At 31.7% G+C, this 24,278-nt stretch overlaps 2 protein-coding genes across 4 annotated transcripts in view; both read left to right on the plus strand.

The window, feature by feature from the left end:
• LOC139484986 (electron transfer flavoprotein-ubiquinone oxidoreductase, mitochondrial-like) lies at window positions 1–24,086 on the plus strand. Its single transcript, XM_071269068.1, has 15 exons — window positions 1–85; window positions 5,827–5,928; window positions 9,998–10,150; window positions 11,054–11,130; window positions 11,989–12,070; window positions 13,102–13,220; window positions 13,709–13,786; window positions 15,305–15,517; window positions 16,100–16,171; window positions 16,694–16,837; window positions 17,204–17,378; window positions 19,108–19,290; window positions 21,111–21,332; window positions 21,867–22,705; window positions 22,967–24,086. The coding sequence occupies exons 1-14, from the start codon at window positions 52–54 to the stop codon at window positions 22,028–22,030; spliced, it is 1,818 nt and encodes a 605-aa protein (XP_071125169.1). The 5' UTR covers window positions 1–51; the 3' UTR covers window positions 22,031–22,705; window positions 22,967–24,086.
• The window catches only part of LOC139484982 (FHF complex subunit HOOK-interacting protein 1B-like), a 626,211-nt gene that overhangs the window by 372,695 nt on the left and 229,238 nt on the right, over window positions 1–24,278 (plus strand). The window lies entirely within an intron of this gene.

Consider the following 24,278-nt stretch of genomic DNA (forward strand, 5'->3'; position numbering starts at 1 on the left):
CCGATCTTTTGACGACATGTGTCGTCTTTCGTTTTGTTTTCAAAACAAGCAATGGCTTCGCTCATGAGAAGCGGTTATAAAACAGGTATTTAATCGAAAAAATAGAAAAATAGGGCTAGAATTTATAATATTTCAGACTTTAAAAATAGCATATAAAAATATACATCTTCTAAATTAATTTTCTTGGGCTAAATCTCATAGATAATTATTTTTCGCTTATTTTTTTTTCTTTTTGTCCTTGCGTAACGTCGAGTCCAAAGTTCATTTGTTGAATAGCTGTGTTTGCAATTTGAAAAAAAAGGAGAAATACTGTTTTGCATTAAAAATTATTCACAAGTTTAAGCAGGGAATACTTGCTTATGTCTCAATATCAAGTTCATTGACATTGGTATTTCTATACAGAATTATCACCATATTGGATCATTTTAGGAGTTACATAAATTTGTTCCCAAACAACTTTTAATAGCTGTTGACAGCATTAGTTTATACTAGACCAGACATCCAAAATAACATGAAAACAATAACCTGTTCTTTTTATAATGTATTCCAGAGGCTACTCCTAGATTACTCTGACTTCCAACGGCTGTTTTGCCAGACAAGCTGGGGCCGTGGGACGTCAGAGCTCGTCCCATCTCAAAAGTGGATATTTGCCCACCCAAAATAGATGCGCTGCTTCGTTGCTTCTGGTGCCGATTGAGGGCCTTGGAATTATATAAATCGGGCATCAATCTATTCATTTTTCATTTATCTCTTCTTTTATGTAAGTTTCACCTACCTGCCAACCTTTATTTTTCCATATTTTAACAGTTTTCACAGAGACCCAACGATTTCTGCATTTTGACTTTCACTTTCAAATGGACGTCAAGTTACAAGAGAGTTCGTGGCCTCGAGACTCAAATATGCAAATATTTATATTTTTTCACCTCCTTTATAGGAGATCGATGTTTAACATCTAGAGCCAACCACGATTTTTTACCTCCTTTACAGGAGATCGGTATTAAGCATTTAGTTCCGACCACGATAACAGTCGGAAGCTCTCAGACATATAGATAACTTGCATCGTAAATGAACGAGGTGTTACATTATGGTCATTTGCACTGTTTTCTCGTGGTCACGTGATAATCTTTGAAAATGAAAGTCAAAATGTAGAAATTGTTGGGTCTCTGTGAAAACTGTTAAAATATGGAAAAATAAAGGTTGGCAGGTAGGTGAAACTTACATAAAAGAAGAGATAAATGAAAAATGAACAGATTGATGCCCGATTTATATAGTTTCAAGGCCCTCAATCGGCACCAGAAGCGACGAAGCAGCGCATCTATTTTGGGTGGGCAAATATACACTTTTTGATATGGGACGAGCTCTGACGTCCCACGGCCCCAGCTTGTCTGGCAAAACAGCCGTTGGACGTCAGAGTAATCTCGGACTATCCAGAGGCTTGATCTGTTAATCCTCTTGCTGCCGTAAGGATACATATGTAACGGTTTATTTCTTCCTCTGATATTTTATCCTGAGGATAATTTGTCACAGTAATTTTTTTCCAGGCATGGTATTTCACAGGTAGATTTTTTTCCAGAGGAGTGAAAATCTATCTGTGTTATGCGGATAGTACATGTATGTACCGGACTACCTGTATATATTTGCCGTATCATATTTCACAGAACCTTGTGAAATATAGTCCCATTAACTAGTATGTAAGTTACTTGCAATCAATATATACCTGACTTTAATTATAAAATGTTTCACAAAGGTAGAACAAATTTGCATAATTTATCAAAGGGAGGTAATTATGAGCAATTTATATTTTAAAGATATTATTATAATATATTCCTGAATCTATTTCATAGTGAAATTTTTCCTTGAATCTTATTTTTTATATATTCATTTATATAAAAAGATGCCTTACAACATGAATTTTTAATAAGACAGATAACATTTCACAGGTTAATACTATCCAGCTGTTAAAATTGCTTCTGTTCCAATATATTGTTATGCTTCCATTTCCGGTCTTGTTTGAATAAGACTTTGAATACAATATATATTTATCATTCTAGTAAAATATATGAGTGGAAGTCAATACCAATTCATTTTTAGCTCACCTGGCCCAAAGGGCCAAGTGAGCTTTTCCCATCACTTGGCGTCCGTCGTCGGTCGTCGTCCGGCGTCGTTAACTTTTACAAAAATCTTCTCCTCTGAAACTACTGGGCCAAATTACACCAAACTTGGCCAAAATCATCATTGGGGTATCTAGTTTAAAAAATGTGTCCGGTGACCCGGCCAACCATCCAAGATGGCCGCCATGGCTAAAAATAGAACATAGGGGTAAAATGCAGTTTTTGGCTTATAACTCAAAAACCAAAGCATTTAGAGCAAATCTGACAAGGGGTAAACTTGTGTAACAGGTCAAATTCTATCTGCCCAGAAATTTTCAGATAAATCGGATAACCTGTTGTTGGGTTGCTGCCCCTGAATTAGTAATTTTAAGGAAATTTTGCTGTTTTTGGTTATTATCTTGAATATTATTATAGATAGAGATGAACTGTAAACAGCAATAATGTTCAGCAAAGTAATATTTACAAATAAGTCAACATGACCGAAATGGTCAGTTGACCCCTTTAGGAGTTATTGCCCTTTATAGTCAATTTTTAACCATTTTTCGTAAATCTTAGTAATCTTTTACAAAAATCTTCTCCTCTGAAACTACTTGGCCAAATCAATCCAAACTTGGCCACAACCATCTTTGGGGTATGTAGTTTGAAAAATGTGTCCAGTGACCCAGCCATCCAATCAAGATGGCCGCCATGGCTAAAAATAGAACCTTGGGTAAAATGCAGTTTTTGGCTTATAACTCAAAAACCAAAGCATTTAGAGAAATCTGACATGAGGTAAATTTGTTTATCAGGTCAAGATCTACCTGCCCTGAAATTTTCAGATGAATTGGACAACCCGGTTTTGGGTTGCTGCCCCAGAATAAGTAATTTTAATGAAATTTTGCTGTTTTTGGTTATTATCTTGAATATTATTATAGATAGAGATAAACTGTAAACAGCAATAATGTTCAGCAAAAAAAGATTTACAAATAAGTCAACATGACCGAAATGGTCAGTTGACCCCTTTAGGAGTTATTGCCCTTAATAGTCAATTTTTAACCATTTTTCGTAAATCTTAGTAATCTTTTACATCTTCTCCTCTGAAACTACTTGGCCAAAATCATCATTGGGGTATCTTGTTTAAAAAATGTGTCCGGTGACTCGGCCAACCATCCAAGATGGCTGCCATGGCTAAAAATAGAACATAGGGGTAAAATGCAGTTTTGGGCTTATAACTCAAAAACCAAAGCATTTAGAGCAAATCTGACAAGGGTTAAAATTGTGTAACAGGTCAAGATCTATCTGCCTTGAAATTTTCAGATAAATCGGATAAACTGTTGTTGGGTTGCTGCCCCTGAATTAGTAATTTTAAGGAAATTTTGCTGTTTTTGGTTATTATCTTGAATATTGTTATAGATAGAGATAACTTGTAAACAGCAATAATGTTCAGCTAAATAAGATCTAGAAATAAGTCAACATGACCAAAATCGTCAGTTGACCCCTTAAGGAGTTGTTGCCCATTTTATTCAATTTTTAACAATTTTCACTAATTTGGTAAATTTTTGTAAATTTTTACAAAATATTTTTCACTGTATCTAAAGGTCCAAGTTTATTATAGATAGAGAAAATTCTAAGTACCAAGAATGTTCAGTAAAGTAAGATCTACAAGCACATCACTATCAGCAAAACACAATTTTGTCATGAATCCATCTGTGTCCTTTGTTTAATATGCACATAGACCAAGGTGAGCGACACAGGCTCTTTAGAGCCTCTAGTTAATAATTGTTTGATATGAAAAAAATCATTACCTGATGAAAGCGTTTTTTTGTTTGCATTGAATATGCACTTCATAATTTAAATAACGTCACAACTTAATCCCTAACAACAGAACCAAAATCTGAAACGTTAGGGTATTTCAGTTTCTTTTATTAACATGTTTGAACTTAAAAAAATAATTCATACAGATTTCGTCCCCATTCACAGATATTGCCTGCCTCGTATTATGTTTCTATAATATGGCTCTCAAATGTAACAGTCATTACAGCATGACGTCATATATCGAATGACAACATTTTTTGGCATGTTACGTCACAAACGTTGAGCGGTTGTATTTTCTGGCATATAAAATGCAACCCTGAAAAGAAACTGGCAGCAAGAGGGTTAAAGAAAGTAATCATTTCTATTGGCCAGGTTAATGAGTGCTTAGTTTGACACATGGTTTTTGCTTTCAAATATCTCTTCTCCCTTTATTTGGACATGCATCTTTTTGCCATTTAGAAAAACTTGAGCAACCTGTTTTGTCATTTGATTGTTATGGTGCAAGGAAAAGGGGAATATATGGTACAGACAAAAATGTACATAACAGGGGTGTGGAAATGCTATGCCCGACTCGCCCGACTCGTACATTTGAACAACCGGACAAGTAATTATGTTTGTCTCGGTTGCCCGTGGACAAGTAAAAAAAATATACAAGACAAAGTTCAAATCCAACAAAAATGTAGAATGAATTCCAAAACATAAAGATGATTAATTTATGTAAAGAAACCAATAAACATCAATGTCCATGACGAAAAATATTACATAATACCGAAATAGATCGATAACGAAATTGATAAAAAATAGGTATGCGAACCCCAGTTGCGTAACATTGCATTGATTTTGTCCTTTGACCCGGGATTGTCGATTAGGTTTTATCCATTATTCACCAGAAGTATCATTTCTTTAGTTTTTGTATCGACAGTCAGATTGATAAATATTAAATATTAAAGACACCGGTCAAGCAAGACAAAAAGGGTTAGTAGTCGAGGAGAAAACCTAAAATGCAGATGGAGAAGAACACGTATTTTAAAAAAGATTCGGAAGTGAGAATTTCAGACATCGTGTATATTAGATTGCCCTGGCTATCTTGGATGGAAATTCGTAAAATAAATAATTTGTTGTCTCATCTATAGAAGACAGGTCAGCATCATTTGTTGTCAAAGTGGTAAATAGAAGAGATGATTGAATTGCCCCTCGCGACAATTACGAAAGAAACAAAACGTGTGTCACTAGAGAGAAACACCAAAACTTCACCATGTTCACTAACTGTCCTCTTAATTTAGTATATGTACCTACTGGCTACAATTTTTATACAAAAAACTGCTGTAAAATCGTCCTCTGCATTATGTTATCTCATTGGTTGGTTTGCTGTTAGGTTTCTGTCCCATTGATGTTAACCCATTTCCTACTTTCCTAAAGGTTTACACAATATAAACAAACGGATTTCATTTGTTTGTGATGCAAAAAAGTGCTAAGAATCATATATTCATGATATTAGCTAACAATGAAATACTTCAATATTTAATGGGACCATCAGGGCAAGTAACTTTTTTTCCGGACAAGTGAAATTTACTGTTTTACTTGCCCAGGGACAAGTGCTCACAACAAATATTTCCACACCCCTGCATAGAAGGCTCTATAAATACATTGACATTGTACCAACCTTGTAATTACATGGTTACTGGTGGTACGATGTATTAACTGTTCTGTACAATACTCAAGTCATCAACATGTGTAGCAAGGAACTTACTTTTACCATGTTTACAAATCACAGTTACATGCAGAACACATGATGATGACAATACATTTTATATTTTACATATGTACATGTACATGTATATATGTATATATAACAAAGCACACTGTATTATACTTGTCATTTTACATGTTCTAAAGATATTAATTTATATTTTTGTTTCAGTGTCACATTTCCTGTCCCACTGTAAATATGGCAGATTGTATTCAACAAAGATTACAACCCATTATACTATACATCCTAGAGAACAAGATCCAAGATGGAAAGGTACATGTTTTGTAGGTTAAGGGATTTACAGCATTTTAAAGCAATGATGAAATTGAGCATGAAGTTAGGGAATATGTTAAAGAAACAACAACCCTACCAAAGAGCAGGCCACCAATGGGTCTTTAATGCAGTAAGAAACTCTCGCACATGGAAGCGTGCTACAGCTGGCCTCTAATTAAACAAAAATGTAAACTAGTTCTGTGATAATGGACGTCATACTAAACTCCGAAAAATATGCACAAGAAACTAAAATTAAAATTTATACAAGACTAACAAAGGCCACAGGCTCCTAACTTGGGACAGGCGCTAAAATTTGATGGAGTAAAACATGTTTTTTGAAATTTCAACCCTCCCCCTATACCTCTTGCCAATGTAGAAAAAACAAACCCACAACAATATGAACAGTAAACGTCAGTTCAAAAGAAGTCAGAGTCCGATATCAGAATAGGTAACAAAAGAAACTAAATAAAATTACAATGATACATAAATTAACAAAGGACTACTAGCAGTTGCTGACATGCCAGCTCCAGACTTCAATTAAGTGGTTGAAAGGTTATGTCATCATCATATAAATATCAAGCGCAATTCCCCCTCATTAGGGGTTAAGTACATCATACCACAATAAAATATATGAGAAGAACATAACCAGTATCATACATTTGTACTATGTCTATGACAGTCAGGGGTACTACTTAAGCATGTACAAGTTATTTTTATTTACTTAAAGAAGTAAAAAAAAAATATACACATATAAGTAAATAAATAATGTTTGAATAATCTCCCCTTAACTTTCTCAGCAATTTACTTGTATATAAAGTAAATTTTTCTTACAATCCCACAAAAGTCCTCAAGTTTTGAGATGTAAATTCTTGCCTTTAATAATTTTTCCCAGGTTTGCTCAATTTTTTGGGGAAAGACGGCTTCAAGCCGTCAATTCCCTAATGGGGTTGGCCAGAGTATCATTCCCTCACGTCAATCATTTTGTTTTGATAGTTTGGAAACCCCCTCAAAATGTCATACTGAAATTGATGACAAGGAGAACAGATTGACTTTAAATACTTTTTTTACTCATTTCCCTTCTGTTTCTCATGAAATTATCATATATTGAGCTTTCCCTTACACTATATACGTTTCTTTTACAGTCCGGAAAAATCAGTATTATGAAATATTCTAAATCAGTGGCGTAGCAAGGTCATTTTTACGTGTACGCCCGAACATCGGTGAGAGGCCAAAAGGCCCTATTGGGTCCAGGCCAATAAACCAGCTGGTAGTAGATGAGCGGGTGTGAAGCCTCCAGGAGTTTAAAGTTATCGAGAATGACATACCATTCCTGTCATTGAAAACTCATATCAGTAACAACATTCTTTAGATTCAAAATGGTTATTTTTTTATGTTTAATCTATTCATTGTTTATTTAGAATCGTAAATGAACATGAAATGATTATTTTCTGAGTTGTTCAGGTGCAATATTAAAATGAGTAATGGGCTCTCTATGGAACCCTGGTTCTCGACTGAAATTTCTCCCCGCGAAAAGTTTATTCATTTATCAGTCCATTACACATGTTACAGGATTTAAACAAATTCAAATATTTTCGTTTAATTTCTGCACAAGTTTCATGACAAAATATGGAGGTTTATAAAATCATGTAAATTAACTCGAAATCATAGATACCAGGATGGAAATTTATTCTTGCGCCATACGCGTTTTCCTCCAAGAAAGTTTCATTAACTTCAACCACGGTTTTTACAAAATAATTTATATGTACCAAAATTTAGCCTCAGAATGTAAATACTTCAAGAAATTCCTTTTAAAAATCCCTTAATTACGGAAAAATTCATCATATATAATTTCGTCATGATGCGCTGGTAACTCTTTTGACAATAAACAGTTTTTGTCCAGCTATCGTAAAATCATACGAAGGTTTGACAAAATTATTGATATCTTAAAACTTTACCCACACACTGAACCTACATCTACACAGTTATAATCAAAAACAAATGCAAACCACATTTCGAATTTAAGTACATAAGGAATTGCTTTAAAAAAGGAAAGCGAGTATAGAATTCACGGTAGATTTAGACTTTGATAGAAAATAAACAAATATTGAATATATAAATATGACACCATTTTTTTCATTTTTATTCGAAATTACAAACCATTGAAGAAAGACCTAGAAGGTTGATGTACTGTTAACCAATTCTTTTACTAATATTTAGATGAAAATATTTTTTTTTACCAAATTCAAGTGTACGCCCGGGCGTTTTGACGTAAACGTAGCTACGCGCATGTAAATATATCTAACCTAGTGACGTCATTGTTGGAATGCCACACTACACAGGGATATTCTTTATTCAGAATCATTATAAAAATCATTCACAGTACTTGTATACTAATTTAAAATCTGTATTTGTTAAATCAAGGATTTGTATAGTTAAATATAAACCTGTTTGTTGAAAAAAAAATGATGTTTGCTGTAGTGTAGATGATTCACACACCAACATAAAATGCTTGAATCTGAGGCTATAATCAGATAATATGTAGGTCAACTTTCGCGGTAAACAATGTCAATGGGGATACATGAGATTGGGGAGAGAAACGGCAGTTTTCAATGTTTCTGTAAAGTTCTGTTTTTAGAATCTTCCTCCAATTCAGGAGCACCTCAATTGATGAGTAATTTTACACTAAAATCAAAGTAAATGTTTCTGAGCATTTAAAATGTGACATTTAGTATATGATAAGTAGTCTTCTATATAAAAAAAAATGTGTACCAACATAATTATTGAAATGGTTAAAAAAAAATAAAAAAAATGGTGCTTTTTGTAGTTTATACCTATTGAGATTGGGGAGAGCAACTGCAGTTTTCATTCTTTCTGTAAAGTTATGTTTTTAGAATCTTTCTCCAATTAAGGAGCACCTCATGATCAATTGATGAGTAATTACCCACTAAAATGAAAGTTAATGTATATGAACACTAAAAATGTCACATTAAGTATATATATGATAAGTAGTCATCAATTAAAAAATAATTTTGCCTACCAACATAATTATTGTAGTGGTCATTTTTTTTTCTCATTTTTTTTTAAATATTGCTTTTTGTAGTTTAAAGCTATTTATTCATGAATTTTACAGATATATCAAAATGTGGGATCTGGAAACAAACTTCACACAGCTATATTATATCAATCATATTTGATTTTATAAGTACATGTATCCCTGTGATGAGAGTTGTAACTGGGAACTTTATCAATGGAAAATTAAAACTGAATAGATTTTTCAGTCCTCACTTTCTTGAGAATATTGTCACAAATTGAGAATAGTCTTAGCCTGCCGTTCAGTTGTACATAATTAAAATTTTAAAATATAATGTAGTAGTTGTTAAATTCAATTGAATTTTAGATAATTAACTCCCAACTTAAATCAAATGTTTTGATTTAGAAGGTGCAGATCTCATTGGTCCAAATTGTCTCTATGATGAATTCTTGACTAAGGAAATGAAATAACAATAAACAACAATTAGTTTCATTATTGTCAGCCTTTCTATATGCATGATATGTAACCCAATTCTACAAATGACCAAAAAAAGCCTCTAAAACCTTGAAAACATTACAATAAATGTAAAAAAGTTTAATTAATTATGACAAACATGACAAAAGAAAACTTGTGAGATACATGTTTCTCTTTTTCATTGTATACAGAAAACAAAACAAGATGCATTTTGTAGGGTTCTCACTGGGAACTGATCCTTCACTTTCATGACTTTATACAATATACTAATTTATACTCTATTCTAAACCTGTCATGTTTGATTGATCAAACACTAAAAGAGATGCATAAGATCCAATAATTGTCAAATGTCTTCTATGGAGCACAAGACATTTTACATTTTTTCGTCTGACAGAAAAAACATGTTTCTTCACCTTAGATAACTGTAAAATCAATATCTTTCATCCATACACATGGAAAGATTTCTAATTTATTTTGTAATCCCTCATTGTGGAGGCTGCCATAAGAAACTATTAAGATATAATTTCACATAAATAAATTGAATGTTTGACTATTTGTTAATAGATATAGACATGACAAGGTATGAAGATGTGGCAGATGTTGTGATTGTTGGGGGAGGTCCAGCAGGTCTGTCTGCTGCTTGTCGCCTGAAGCAGTTGGCAAATGAACAAGAAAAAGAACTCAGGGTTTGCCTAGTCGAAAAAGCTCCTGAAATAGGTAGGTACAAAAATGTATAATGAGATAGTCTATTTTAAGAAAAAATGTGTGTTAATTTATTGAGTTATAACTTTATATCACTAGAAAAAGTTTTATTACTGTAGTTTTGGACAGTCTTCTAAACGAACTCTTTAATTATGACTATTAAATCGGGTTCAAGATCTGTAAATCAACTTATTTTCACGGATACTTTATTTCTCGTTTACCCCTTTCTAGTCCACTTCACAGCTATTAATTTTTGAGATTTTCTTATTTATTTGATTTAGTTGGATACAGAAAGATCCAAGTTTTACATATAAGCGACGATTTATATTAGCGATTTTCTTCTACTCACGAAAGTCATAAAAAATAAGTACATTGTACATGTATGTTTACAGTCACGACAGTATACAGAAAAAAGTGTAAACTGTTTTAAGATTGAATATTTTAGGACTTGTGATTGAACTTTGAAATATGATAATGAAAGTTTTTTTAATTTATTACCAGGACAAAAAAAGGGTTAAGAAAAAGCAGTCATGATAGTTGTAATATGTGTGGGGTTTCAAACTCTCAACCTCAGGCTAGCGAGCAGTAGATTTGAAAAGCTCACTAGAGCTTGTGTTTATGTAGTTTATTGAATATTGACTCTAAATAAAACTTTGAAACTTGATTCTTGAAAACTCAGACCACTTGGCAACAGAGGCAGGTTACATGAGTAGAGGATATTTATAATAAAAAAACTTGACAGAGTAAAAATGCAATATTTCAAAGGATTGTAACTAAAAAACAATTCAATTAAAATGCTGACAAAAAAACCTTAAATTTTTAGGAAGGATTCTGGACACATTTAACGTACAACTGTTTTAGTCTTATGTCTGAATGAATTTGTATATGATTTACATTCATTTGTACATACATTTTTAGGAGGTCATACTCTATCTGGAGCATGTATAGAACCAACAGCTCTTAATGAACTATTTCCCGACTGGAAAGAAAAAGGAGTAAGTAAAGTAGCTAAGAAGCCAGATATACTTAATACTATGGTACCTTAGCTTTAATGTAGTTAAAATCAACAAAATTGTAAAACATTAACACCTCGTTTATCTTTTTATATTTTGAAAATTGCTTCTTCTTGTTTTTTAAAAACATTGTAATTCTTTTATAATTCTTTAGAGGACATGTTTTTTTATGCCCCACCTACGATAGTAGAGGGGCATTATGTTTTCTGGTCTGTGCGTCAGTTCGTCCGTCTGTCTGTTCATTCGTCCGTCTGTCCCGCTTCAGGTTAAAGTTTTTTGGTCAAGGTAGTTTTTGATGATGTTGAAGTCCAATCAACTTGAAACTTAGTACACATGTTCCTTATGATATGATCTTTCTAATTTGAAAGCCAAATTAAACTTTTGACCCCAATTTCACGGTCCACTGAACATAGAAAATGAAAGTGCATGTTTCAGGTTAAAGTTTTTTGTCAAGGTAGTTTTTGATGAAGTTGAAGTCCAATCAACTTGAAACTTAGTACACATGTTCCCTATGATATTATCTTTCTAATTTTAATGCCTAATTATATTTTTATCCAATTTCACGGTCCATTGAACATGGTAAATGATAGTGCGAGTGGGGCATTCGTGTACTTTGGAGTTTGGACACATTCTTGTTTTAAAATACATTGACTTAAATTAAGGTACATGTAGTATATAAGTTATTTTCTAATTAGATTATTTATTAATGATTGGATAATATGGCTTAATTTGAAATATGGCTCAATGTTGAAGACCTCACAATAGTTTGAGGTAGAAACCTAAATTCTTTTATAATTGATAATTTAGTGTAACATGTTGACATGATTGATATTTTTGTAGGCACCCTTAAAGACACCAGTAACAGAAGATAAATTTTATTTCTTAACAGAGAATAAAACTATACCTATACCAGTATTACCAGGTAAATATACTGAACACTTGATTTTTGTCGAGCCTTTCGACTTTAGTTGAAAAAGCGAGACTAAGCGATCCTACATTCCGTTTCTGTAGCAAGAAAACAAGTTTGGTGACACCATGTTTTCTTTTTATTTTCTTTAAACATATTTTGAAACATATTTTCTCACAATTTCAAAATTCTATCGCATAGAACTTTTTTTATGCACACTAATGTGTTTTTTCATGAACAAACTAACCAAATTTTGGCAATTTTCAACGACTCATAGCTTGAAAAATAGCACTGTGACCCATACTTTTTATTAAATTTTCGAAAAAGCATAGTCAAATCTTCATTTTGGCAAATTATAAGAAAATTCTGTCTCAAAAAATATATACTTATGATCTACCTTAAAATACATTAATGTTATCTCCATTCTAATGAAACTGAAAGAAAACAACATACATTTTAAATCTGTAACAACTCGTCTCCACTTGCCTGTACATTTTCATAGCATCACTTGCGAATTGATGCCATGGAAATTGGTAACCTTATTAATATTTCAATAGACAAAAGCTATTACGATTACTGTAACCTGCTTTTGATCAGTAAGGTAATATATGTTGATAAACAAATACCATGTTAGTCATGTTAGTGTCAATGTTTAAATACTGTATGCCCAGTAATTAGTAACCTGATAGATGAACATTATGACTGTTATTTTTGTTTGATTTTTGAATTGATCAGGCATTTTATTTAGAATATTATGTATTTAAAGATAGATTAAAGATACCAGAGGAACATTATAACTCACAAGTCAAAAATAAAATGACAAAAGGAAAAGACCAATAGACAAACAATAGTACACAAAACATAACATAGAAAACTAAAGAATGAGCAACATGAGTAATAGCATGTTTCTTATCCATGAGTAATAGCATGTTTCTTATCCATGAGTAATAGCATGTTTCTTATCCATCAATATAAGCATCAACACCATGCAAACATTGTTATATGATTGTTAGTTATACTTCATGTACAAAGTATTTATCTTTTAGGTATGCCAATGAATAACCATGGTAATTATGTAGTACGTCTGGGTAATGTTGTACGATGGTTAGGACAGCAGGCGGAGGAACTCGGTGTAGAGATTTATCCTGGTTATGCTGCTAGTGAGGTAAATGTACAATATATTTATTAACAGTCTGGTTGTTTCACACTCTTTTGCTTTTTGTTGGACGGACATGCTGATCCTCTGAATCTGTGTTCAACTTTTCAACTTGGCTATTTTTAAAAATGCAAAACCTTTCAACTTGTTGTCATCTTTAACCTCAGGAATGTGTTGTTAACAATGTATGTAAAACTTCCTAGGTCAAAGGATAAGGTAATAAACTTTGGTTTCAATTGACAAACCCATGTCTTACGTTAAAGATTGCGTCCGCCCTATATCTTGAGAACTGTTATGATTTCAAAGTTTTACAACTTCCTAGGTCAAAGGTCAAGGTGAAAAACTTTGGTTTCAGTTGGGCAACCCCATGTCCTAAGATAAAGATACAATTTTTTTCCCACACATTATTCACAGCAGAGCCCACAGAGATGTCTTGTTATTATCTAGTTATATTTGTAAAATGATTTACTAAAAGAACCTTTTTTCTTTATTTGCAGGTATTATTTCATGAAGATGGTAGTGTAAAAGGAATAGCAACTAACGATGTAGGAATATATAAAGATGGATCACCTAAGGTAAACATATCTCGTAAGAAATGAAATTTAATCATGTATATTTTTAACTTTCAGCAGGTAATCAGACCATCATATTTAAGGGAGTTCGCTTTTTAGTTTCAAAGTAATTAACTTTTCAAAACACTAGTTTATATTGATAGGGGATTAATAAAGGAATCCAAAGAGCAAACAAAATATACACGTCATCGTGCTTGTTTTCGAGATATTAGCCATTGAAATTTTGGCGGGAAAATATTCTCTCTTGACTTTTCATAGCTTTATCATTGACAAGTTGAAGTTCTCAAAAACTGTTAAAAAGTAATTTAAATTTTATAAGACTTTTACCAATGGCTTATCATTATACATGTAAAAGATTTACAAAAAGAAAAATGGGGGTTACCGGGCAATTTTTTTCAAGGCATTCAAATGGATAAAACCAGAGGATTCGGAAAAACTGCCAAAAAATCAAAAACAGGACAAGCCAGCTTCCTTAAGACACGAACATACCTCACTTCAATGTGTATTTTTTTATTTTTCTGACTGTAACATTTATTTCATACATTATCTATCGATAGTAACAATCACACTTTCATAAAAATTCAGTATCAAGTTTTATCTTGTATTTAGCATTTATTTAATTTTGGATGTAACACATCTTCTGATTGGCTGACAGTGTTTTGTTTTTCAGCTCATAGACATGTGACCATGATGTCATCAACATTTTTTCATGATTTACTCTGTTTTTCAATGGAATTTAGAATTACACTATAAGAAATGACTGTAATATTTTTTATGTCTATTCGAAATAAGATAAAAAATGTGGTGCACACTGGTAAATAACACACTAATAACTGGTGAAAAATGAAAAAGTACACAATTTCAAATAATTTTCTCCTTGACTCACCTCAACATATGATTAACATAAAAACTTGAAACACTGTTACAACATTTAACATGAAACATTCTTCTTTGTGCAAGCAATATGTTTACCAAAAAAATGCTGAAATTTACACAAAATACACTTGCATCACTAAAAAAGTTCAATTCAATTTTCTATCAGTCCTGTATATATAAAAACACAGATTTTTAGAAATCTTTCCGATAATCAGACATTTTATGTCAAAATATTTTTATGTCCCATTTATTATGCCCCATTTATGTGCACTATGTTTTCTGGTCTGTGCGTGCGTTCATCTGTTCGTTGGTTTGTCCTTTTGATCGTCCGTTTGTCTGTTTGTCCGTCCATCTGTCTGTCTGTCCGGCTTCAGGTTAAAGTTTTTGGTTGAGGTAGTTTTTGATGAAGTTGAAGTACAATCAACTTGAAACTTTGTACACATTTTCCCTATGATATGATCATTCTAATTGTTATGCCAAATTAGAGATTTTTTACCCCATTTTCACGCTCCACTGAACATAGAAAATAATAGTGGGGATGGGGCATCCATGTACTATTGACACATTCTTGTTTTTCTTCCTAAATAAATCTCATAGGCAACATCAAGCTTTTTCACTTCAATTGTTTTTTAACTTATTTTTCAGGACACATTTGAAAGAGGAATGGAGCTCCATGCCAAAATAACAATATTTGGAGAAGGTTGCCATGGAGCCTTAGCTAAACAATTATATAAGACATTTGATTTGAGAAAGAATTGTGAACCCCAGTCATACGGTATAGGTTTAAAGGAATTATGGGAAATTGATCCCGAAAAGCACAGACCTGGAAGAGTTGAGCATACTATAGGATGGCCATTTGTAAGTATTTAAAACCCTGCAATCTTGCCACCAAATCTGACACCGGTACTCATTGTCTTCAAGTTTTCACATTGTCTTATTATTGCTGTTTGAACCTTTTGTCTCAAATGACCTTGGAGCTCTTGTGAGCAGAAAGTTGTATTATGTGTATAGTTTTAATACAAATTTTGAGATGAGAGCAAAGAGTATAGATTAATCCATCAGACTTATGAACTCTCACATTACTTCCATCCTTTTCCGACTCAGAACATTTACTCCTTTCCTATTTTATTATTATTTCATAGTAAGTTTCATGTCTTGATCCATAGAAGATTTCGAGTGTTTTGAATATTGAATTTTATTTTTTATGGTAACTGTCCACAGGAATATAGAGTTAAGCTGATAAAAATGGATGTGATAAAGGCTTGCTATTTAATGTTATGTGCTAACAAAAGATAGCCTATGTAAACAAAATGTTAAGTTTTGAAAATAAAGTACATACTCATACCTTTTTTAATTGCAGTAGGTAACTTTGAATGTTTAAAGAAACAAATGCATATGCTGTTTAACATGATCTCTAACATTTAATTTGTTATTTTTCAGGACATCCATACATATGGAGGTACATTCCTTTACCATTTAGATGAAGGACCTTTAGTCACATTAGGAATGGTGGTAAGTTATATATCTTATCAATTCTTAGCTGCAAAACACCATCAACTGAGAACATCTGTCCTCATTTTATTATAACATTAACAAATTAAAAAAACATTATCTTAATTTAATGTCATTTCCTTGTACTATTTTGTCATGTAGACTGAAAGGATATAGCAATAAAATGTCATTCTCTTAATATTGAAATTCCATAGTAAAAATGATGATTGCCTAGACTCCCCTTAAAAAATGCAAGGGGAACCCTGCCATGATTACGATTCTATACAAGCTATTTTGTCAATACAGTAAACATGGTAAAAGAGATGGCAATATTTACAAATTTGAAAATCTTTTAGAATTGTTATATTTTCCTGTGATTAAATAAATATAGCCATGAATTTACAGACTTTAATGTGATGATATTTTTGATTATCATGGAATTGCCCACTCTTGCTAAATATCAGATTGTTGCTCTTCAATTCTTTGAAAATAGTTTGACAAAATGTAACAGTTATTTATAATGATTATCTGATGTTTTTGCAGGTTGGTCTTGATTACCAGAATCCTTACATTAGTCCATTTAAAGAATTCCAAAGATACAAACACCATCCATGTATAGCACAGACACTTAAAGGTGGAAAGAGAATAGGCTATGGTGCTAGAGCTCTAAATGAAGGAGGCTTTCAGGTAATGTTAAGACAGAGATTTCAGAGTTTTTACTAATTGATTAAATATGAGTAACTTGATTAAAAGATCAAATATAAGTAAAACAGGAAAGTTTTATTGTAAAGGCCATTCTCAATGAAAATTTATTTTATCAAATCACCTTTCTTCGAATTTTTGTAGATGACTTTCAGCTTGATATTGGTTTATTGCACCTGTACAAAAAATAAAGTGAAATAAGAACTGTAAAAAATGTGACTATGAAAAAAATATAGATAAAACTAAGCAGATAATCCACCCTTTATTATATTTTTAGCATCAAAAGAAGAGTAGTAAAAAAATCATTGATCAAAACTTTAGAATGACACATTTCATCCTTTATTTTGTCAGTCACTCCCCAAGTTGACATTCCCAGGAGGAATATTGGCAGGATGTAGTCCAGGCTTTATGAATGTTCCTAAAATCAAAGGCACACACAATGCAATGAAGAGTGGAATGGTGGCAGCTGAAGCTGTCTTTGAAACATTAAATAATGAAAGTTTAGCATCAAACTCACCAACAGCAGGTAATATGAATGCATTGTACTATGTTTACCCTTTGTAAACACTACATTGATATTATATGTTAACCTTATGTTCATGTAAGGTTTGTTAGTGTGAAGAGATTACATCTGATATTAAAGGCAAACACTTGTATGCATTATTGAAAAACTTGTATTTTGAGATATTTTGGTATTTATTTGGCATGTTTGACACAATGTTTGAGGTACAAACAAAAATTTCATATTTCAATATGCCAACCAACAAAATTTTAAAACCAAAAAGAGACCTTTTCACCTGCTTTCTTTGCCAATACAAATGCATGCAGAAAAAATTCTGACAAAACATCCTTGAAGCAGTATTTAATTGCTTGCAAATAAAAAAAAAGTGAAGGCCACTGGACTCTACTTTTTGGCTTATAGCAGAAATCTTACATTTAAATGCTTTTTTTGTAGCATTATTGCTATTTTTGTCTCCCTTGATTGAGTAAAAAAGCGAGACATAGGTATGCTGTTTACGGCGTTGTATACGGCAGCGGCGGTGTCAACAATGTTTTAGTTTGTGATTAGGTCTAGTTTATGGTGAACCACTAGTGGTAAGTTAAAGATATTTGGTATGCAGTTGTATTAGTATTGTCTATTGGCACATCTCATTACCATGGAGATTATTTGGCCCTGCACCTTATAGTTATGGTCTATTGACTTTGAAATTTTTGCTTAGTTTTCATGTATGAGTTTGTGATTAGGTCAGTTTATGGGGAACCACTTGTGGTAGGTTAATGATAATTGGTATGTAGTTGTATAAGCATTTTTATATCTCATTTCCATGGAGATTATTTTGCCCAGCCCCCTCAGTCATGGTCTATTGACTTTGAAACTTTTGCCTAGTTTTCATGCATTAGTTTGTGTTTAGGTTTGTTTAAAGGGAACTACTTATGATAAGTCAATGGTATTTGGTATGCAGTTTAGCATTGGCACATTTCATTTCCATGGAGATTTTGTAGCTAATTAAATTTACAATATAGTCAAAGGTCAAAAACCAATAAACAGATTATCATTGGTCATCTCAACTACATTGCTTTTCTCACCTTCATCCTAACGGCTCAAGCGAGAAAATCAATCTTGTTGAAATGATCGATGATAATCTATAATTACTGATTTGGAGCAAAATATTGTTGAGGCATATTGTTAATACAACATTAGCGTATATCATAAACCTTCTTTTACAACTACATACTAATCTCTGTCATTTATATATTTATATATTTGGTGTCAGACAAAAAGTAACCAAATGTTTATTTTAATCCAGTCATATCTCCAGCTCACGCTTTTACTTGGTTCTGAAACTTTTTTCTTTTAGCCTTTTTCAAACTCACACAACTGATCTAATGACAGCTGTGTGTTTCAAGATGCATATTATAAGTTTTGAAAACAATCCATTAAACTATGATGGTGTATGAAGGTAGAATCTAAAGTTATTAAATTGAATAGACAGTTAACATGGTTAATGATAATTGACTATTTTCTATCTCAAATTGTAAATAAGCAGAGGAAAGATCTTTAATATAAAATATACAAATTTTGAGATAGGAATGTTATTCTTGTGTAAGACTTATAATTTTTTCTAATATAAATTAAACTGATAAATGTATAAAGTAAATAATCAAGATAGCAGTCCCATATATCTAAATGAATGCTCAGTTTAACAGTGTTAAAATTCGTTACTGGTATTTTATTTAATTGGTATATTTAACAGGTCTGGATCCTGATGTGTATGAACAAAAGATAAGAGACAGCTGGGTATGGAAGGAACTGCATGCAGTACGGAATGTCAGACCATCATTCAACACAAAGTTAGGACTTTATGGAGGGGTGATGTATACAGGTCTATTCTATGTTCTTGGCAGAGGAAAGGAACCATGGACATTGTCTCATGGAGGTATTCTATTCATTCATTTGATTTTTGTGTCATTTCATAAAACAAATAACAAGGTTGGTTTTGGGAAACAGTCTTATCACAATATTTTAGTTTTTCATGACACTTGATTATGATAAATAATAAGTCTGAATCTATCCCTAGCCTTTTATTATATAAAATGGCTTTATGAAAATAAGAAGATGTGGTATGATTGCCAATGAGATAACTCTCCACAACAGACCAAATGACACAAAAAACAACAACTATAGGGTACCTAATGGCCTTCAATAATGAATAAAACCCATGTCATATAATCAGCTATGAAAGACCCTGAAATGACAAATTTTAATAATTCAAACAAACCTTAAGGCCTGATTTATGTAAAATTAGGAACGAAAAAGATATATGATACACAGCAACAAACAACAACTGGGCCCAGTTTTCAAGTTGGTCAAAATTGGGGTCCAAAATTAAACTTTGTTTGATGTCAACAAAAATTGAATATATGGGGTTTTTCGGTATGCTGAATCTAACCATGTATTTAGATTTATGATATTTGGGCCAGGTTATCAAATTGGTCCACAGTGAGGTCTTAAGGGTCCAAAATAAAACTTTTTTTTTATTTGATTTCATCAAAAATTGAATTCTTGGGGTTCTTTGATATGCTGAATCTAACCAGTATTTAAATTATGTATACTGGAAATTTGTTAGAAACTTAATTATAACAATAACTTTAGTTTAATGAACTTCATTGGAAATTTGCCAATATAAAATGTTGCTGATGAATCTTTTTTGTTTATCTCACCTAAACTGCTTTTAAATTATGTATTTTGGAAATTTGCCAATAACTTTAGTTTAACAAACTTCATTGGAAATTTGCCAATATTAAATGTTGCTGATGAAGCTTTTTTGTTTATTTTTAGCCATGATTATTATTCTTTTAAAATTGGAGTTATCTTTCTTTGTCCAGAATAGTAGTTGAATCAACTTAAATCAATGCTATATATATACAATATACAATGCAATATTCACTTTTACTACCAACTGATAAATTAAAACAATCTTTGCAATTCAGTGATTACAAGCACTTTGATTACCATTTTAGGGTTATGCCCCTTTACACGTGGAAAAATTGAAGATCTTTTTCGTTTCTGTTCTCTTAACTTAAGTTTGTCTCAACTAAATTTAATGAAATGTTTATATAATTCTAAGTACCTATAAACTCAGTTCAAGTTCAATTTTTGGCAGCTTCACTTTTACAGTTCTTGAGTTATGTCCCTTTTTAACGTTAAATGCTAGCTGGGGCATCATCTTGTGTCCCTTTGGACACATTCCCCATTTATTTTTTTAGAAGTTACTATTAATTAAAATTAATTTTAACCATGACATTTTATATTTTAATATTTTATGATGTATTTAAATGAGTAGTTTTTGTTGTAAACTCCATTAGAAATTTGAATTAGATCATTTTTGGAATAAGGGAAAGGGGGAGATGAAAAAAAATTGTGGGGTGTTCAATTTTTCAGATTTCAGAAATAAAAAAAAAAATCTTCAATTTTTTTTTTTACAGTATTAATATTCAACAGCAAAGTGAATTGCTCAAAAGCAAAAAAAAAATGTTTAAGTTCATTAGACCACATTCATTCTGTGTCAGAAACCTATGCTGTGTCAACTATTTAATCACAATCCAAATTCAGAGCTGAATCCAGCTTGAATGTTTTGTCCATACTTGCCCCAAGCGCTCAGGGTTCGACCTCTGTGGTCATATAAAGCTGTGCCCTGCGGAGCATCTGGTTATTCATGTTAAATTTAGAAAGTTCTATCTTTATTGTGTGTTTCAGGTGCTGATTATACTAAACTGAAGCCAGCAGCAGAATGTAAGCCAATAGATTATCCTAAGCCAGATGGACAACTTAGTTTTGATTTACTGGAATCTGTAGCTTTAACAGGAACAAACCATGACCATGATCAACCTGCCCATCTGACCCTACTTAATGATGATACACCTGTCAATCATAATCTAGCAGTGTTCGATGGACCAGAACAAAGATTCTGTCCTGCTGGTATGTGAATATTATTTGTGAAAATGTAACACATAAGTCAGTTTAAATAGAATATTACAAATTGCAAAAGATTATGTGTTTTATGAATTACACATGGATTGACTATATATACAATAAATATTTAGTCTACCCAAGATACAGAATAGAAATAAATTAGTACATGTGAACTTTTGAATTTTTCTTGGAAGTTACACATTAAAATGCATATATTTGAATGGATAAGGGGACAGGGAAACATTTGCCAATTTACCTTCTGTAATCCTTTGCCCTGTTTTAATTATCAAAAACAACTGGGTCTTTGGAGACAGAATTTATAGTCTTACTTGCAAAACAGTGGACTACGACAGATAACAGTGTTCTACTACATATGATATTTCAGAACTCAAATAAAACTGACTATTTTCGAAATGAGGGAAACTAATTGGAGTTAAAAAAACCCAACAATGTATGAAAACTTTGGAATTTATTGTACTGGTCTTTTTAGAAGCTGATATATCATATAAGTGAAACAACATTTATTATTTTTATTTGTAGGTGTATATGAATATGTAGAAACAGAAGATGGAAATGGAAAAAGACTACAAATAAATGCTCAGAACTGTATACATTGTAAAACTTGTGATATCAAGGACCCTAGTCAAAACATTAATTGGGTATGTCCTCAGGGTGGTGAGGGCCCAGCATATAATGGCATGTGATTTGGCAGCATTAGTATGATATATTGTGATGATCTGAGGAGTAAATGAGAATTATATTTGTTCAATCTTTGAAAGATTTGTTTTGTAACATTTAAATCATCATTCATTAATATTAAAACCTATATATGCCAAGCACAGTGTAACAGAAATTTTTATATCAAATAGTTGACATAACACTTAAAACCTTTTATACTTTAGAATTGAAATATTGTAAATGTTTTCATCTTTATCTTTTGAATTTTTGGCATGGCCAGTTTGTAAGTGTTGAATCAATTATTGCTTATTGAAATAACGTAGAAGAATGATTTATCTTTTTCAGCGTGTTAATTTAACAATAAAAACATAAGATCAAACAAAGTGTTTACACTTCACACAATATCAAGCAGAAAGGGCAAGATATTAGATAAGAGAACAATTTTGGAATTATTAGAGCACTGAAATTATTTACATTTTAGTCAAAAGATTCATGTTAAGCAGATATAAATTTTATTTTTAAATTTTATTTAAACCTTAGGCATGTATAGAATGACCTAAGTTCTTAACGCCACAAACATATTAGAAAATAATTAAGTGATGAAGGCATCAAGATTTATAAATGTGTATATTGGTAGAATCTTGTATCCCTTATTTGAAGTATTGTTGATTTTTTGGGATACGATTGCTTTCAAGCAATCTGTAGACTTATACCATTGACTCAGGGTCATTACCTCACGTCAATGGTGGAAAGTAAACTTGGAATTGATAGTACAAAAATAAAACACAATAAGTACATTGTTCATACACTTATATCCGGGATTGGCTATTTTTAAAGTTGAGTAACTATTCAGATTACGAAAATTACATTTTACATGTGCAGTTAAATTAGTTTTGAAAATATTACTATCCAGCTATACATGTTCATGTGTCAATGAAAACAATGGCAATTGTATCCCTCAGAGCAATCTGCTCTTTGATTCTTATTTATTTGTAATTATTTTATATGTATTTTATTGGTAATTTGACCACAGAAGTTTTTTTTGAAACAAACTGAATGATAATTTGTGTTGTGTGGTATAAAATACAAAGTTGAATAACACTTTAAATAGGGGTCAGGGATCAAGCTGAATTTGAAGAGTATATTAAAAAAATATCACAGTAGATTACATTGTCAGCTATTATAAATAGATGTGTTTGTTGTATAGATATGTGTAACTGTTAGAGATGTATGTATTTGTTAAAGAATTTTGTTTTAAGTGGAACAAATTATTAAATCAGAGTGTCTGTCAGTTTTTAACATATCAGTATGTTTAGTGTCTGTGTCACAAGTTATAGAATAATTAGGATTGAAATGAATGAGGACTGTTTCTGCAATAGGCTGATATTAATATGAATTAGAAGAATAGTAAGATCTGTTCAACAATATTCATGAAATTAATATTCAATATCACATTGTGCTATCAATTGTTTTGTTCTGACTTCATGTAGGATAAACAATTTTATGGGAAATAGAAAAAAATGTTGTTGAAACCAAATTTACTCTGTTGTGATTTTGTGAAATTTAAGCTATAACGCCACTTTGGTACATTTAAAGCATCTTTTATCAAAAACATTTATATCTATATTTTCTAATGTTTATGGGGTCTGTTGAACTGTCCTGTTGCATGAAGGTAGAAGGTTAAACCCTGTAGCCATCTTTCTGTAGTACAGACATACAAAAGTACAACAGTATAATATTTTAAACACTTAGAAGTATTTAAAATTACAAAGTAAATATAACAAACTTCGAAGGCCACTGAACTTAAGTCTGAGTTTCATTGATGAAAATTTGAAGTTGTTTTTCTTGATTAAAATATTTCTACTGTTGAAATACACATATATATATAAAGGAACCTTCTGAAGGAACATTTTTGTTGTGAGGACGTATAGAAATGACCGTAAGTTTTATTGAGTCTACCTCAATTATTTATTGATTTAATTTTGATTTGACACTGATGATATATTGTGGTTCAATTTATGTTTCAGTTGCTACATTTTATATGTATCTGAGTATGGAGACAATAAACTATGCATATTTTTAGTGTTTCTTTTGTATTTACTTCCTCTGAATCAAAGATTTATTCCACTTATGTCTCCTATCAGAATATAATGCAAAAAGTAAAATATAAAAAAAAACGAACTCGCAAGAAAATTCTAAATGAACTGTCCCTTATTGAAGGCAAAGTTCATTTCATCAGTCTATGTATAATAAATTTGTGTGTGAATAAAGATT

Source organism: Mytilus edulis, chromosome 8 (assembly GCF_963676685.1).
Source record: "Mytilus edulis chromosome 8, xbMytEdul2.2, whole genome shotgun sequence".
Taxonomy (NCBI): Eukaryota; Metazoa; Mollusca; class Bivalvia; order Mytilida; family Mytilidae; genus Mytilus; species Mytilus edulis.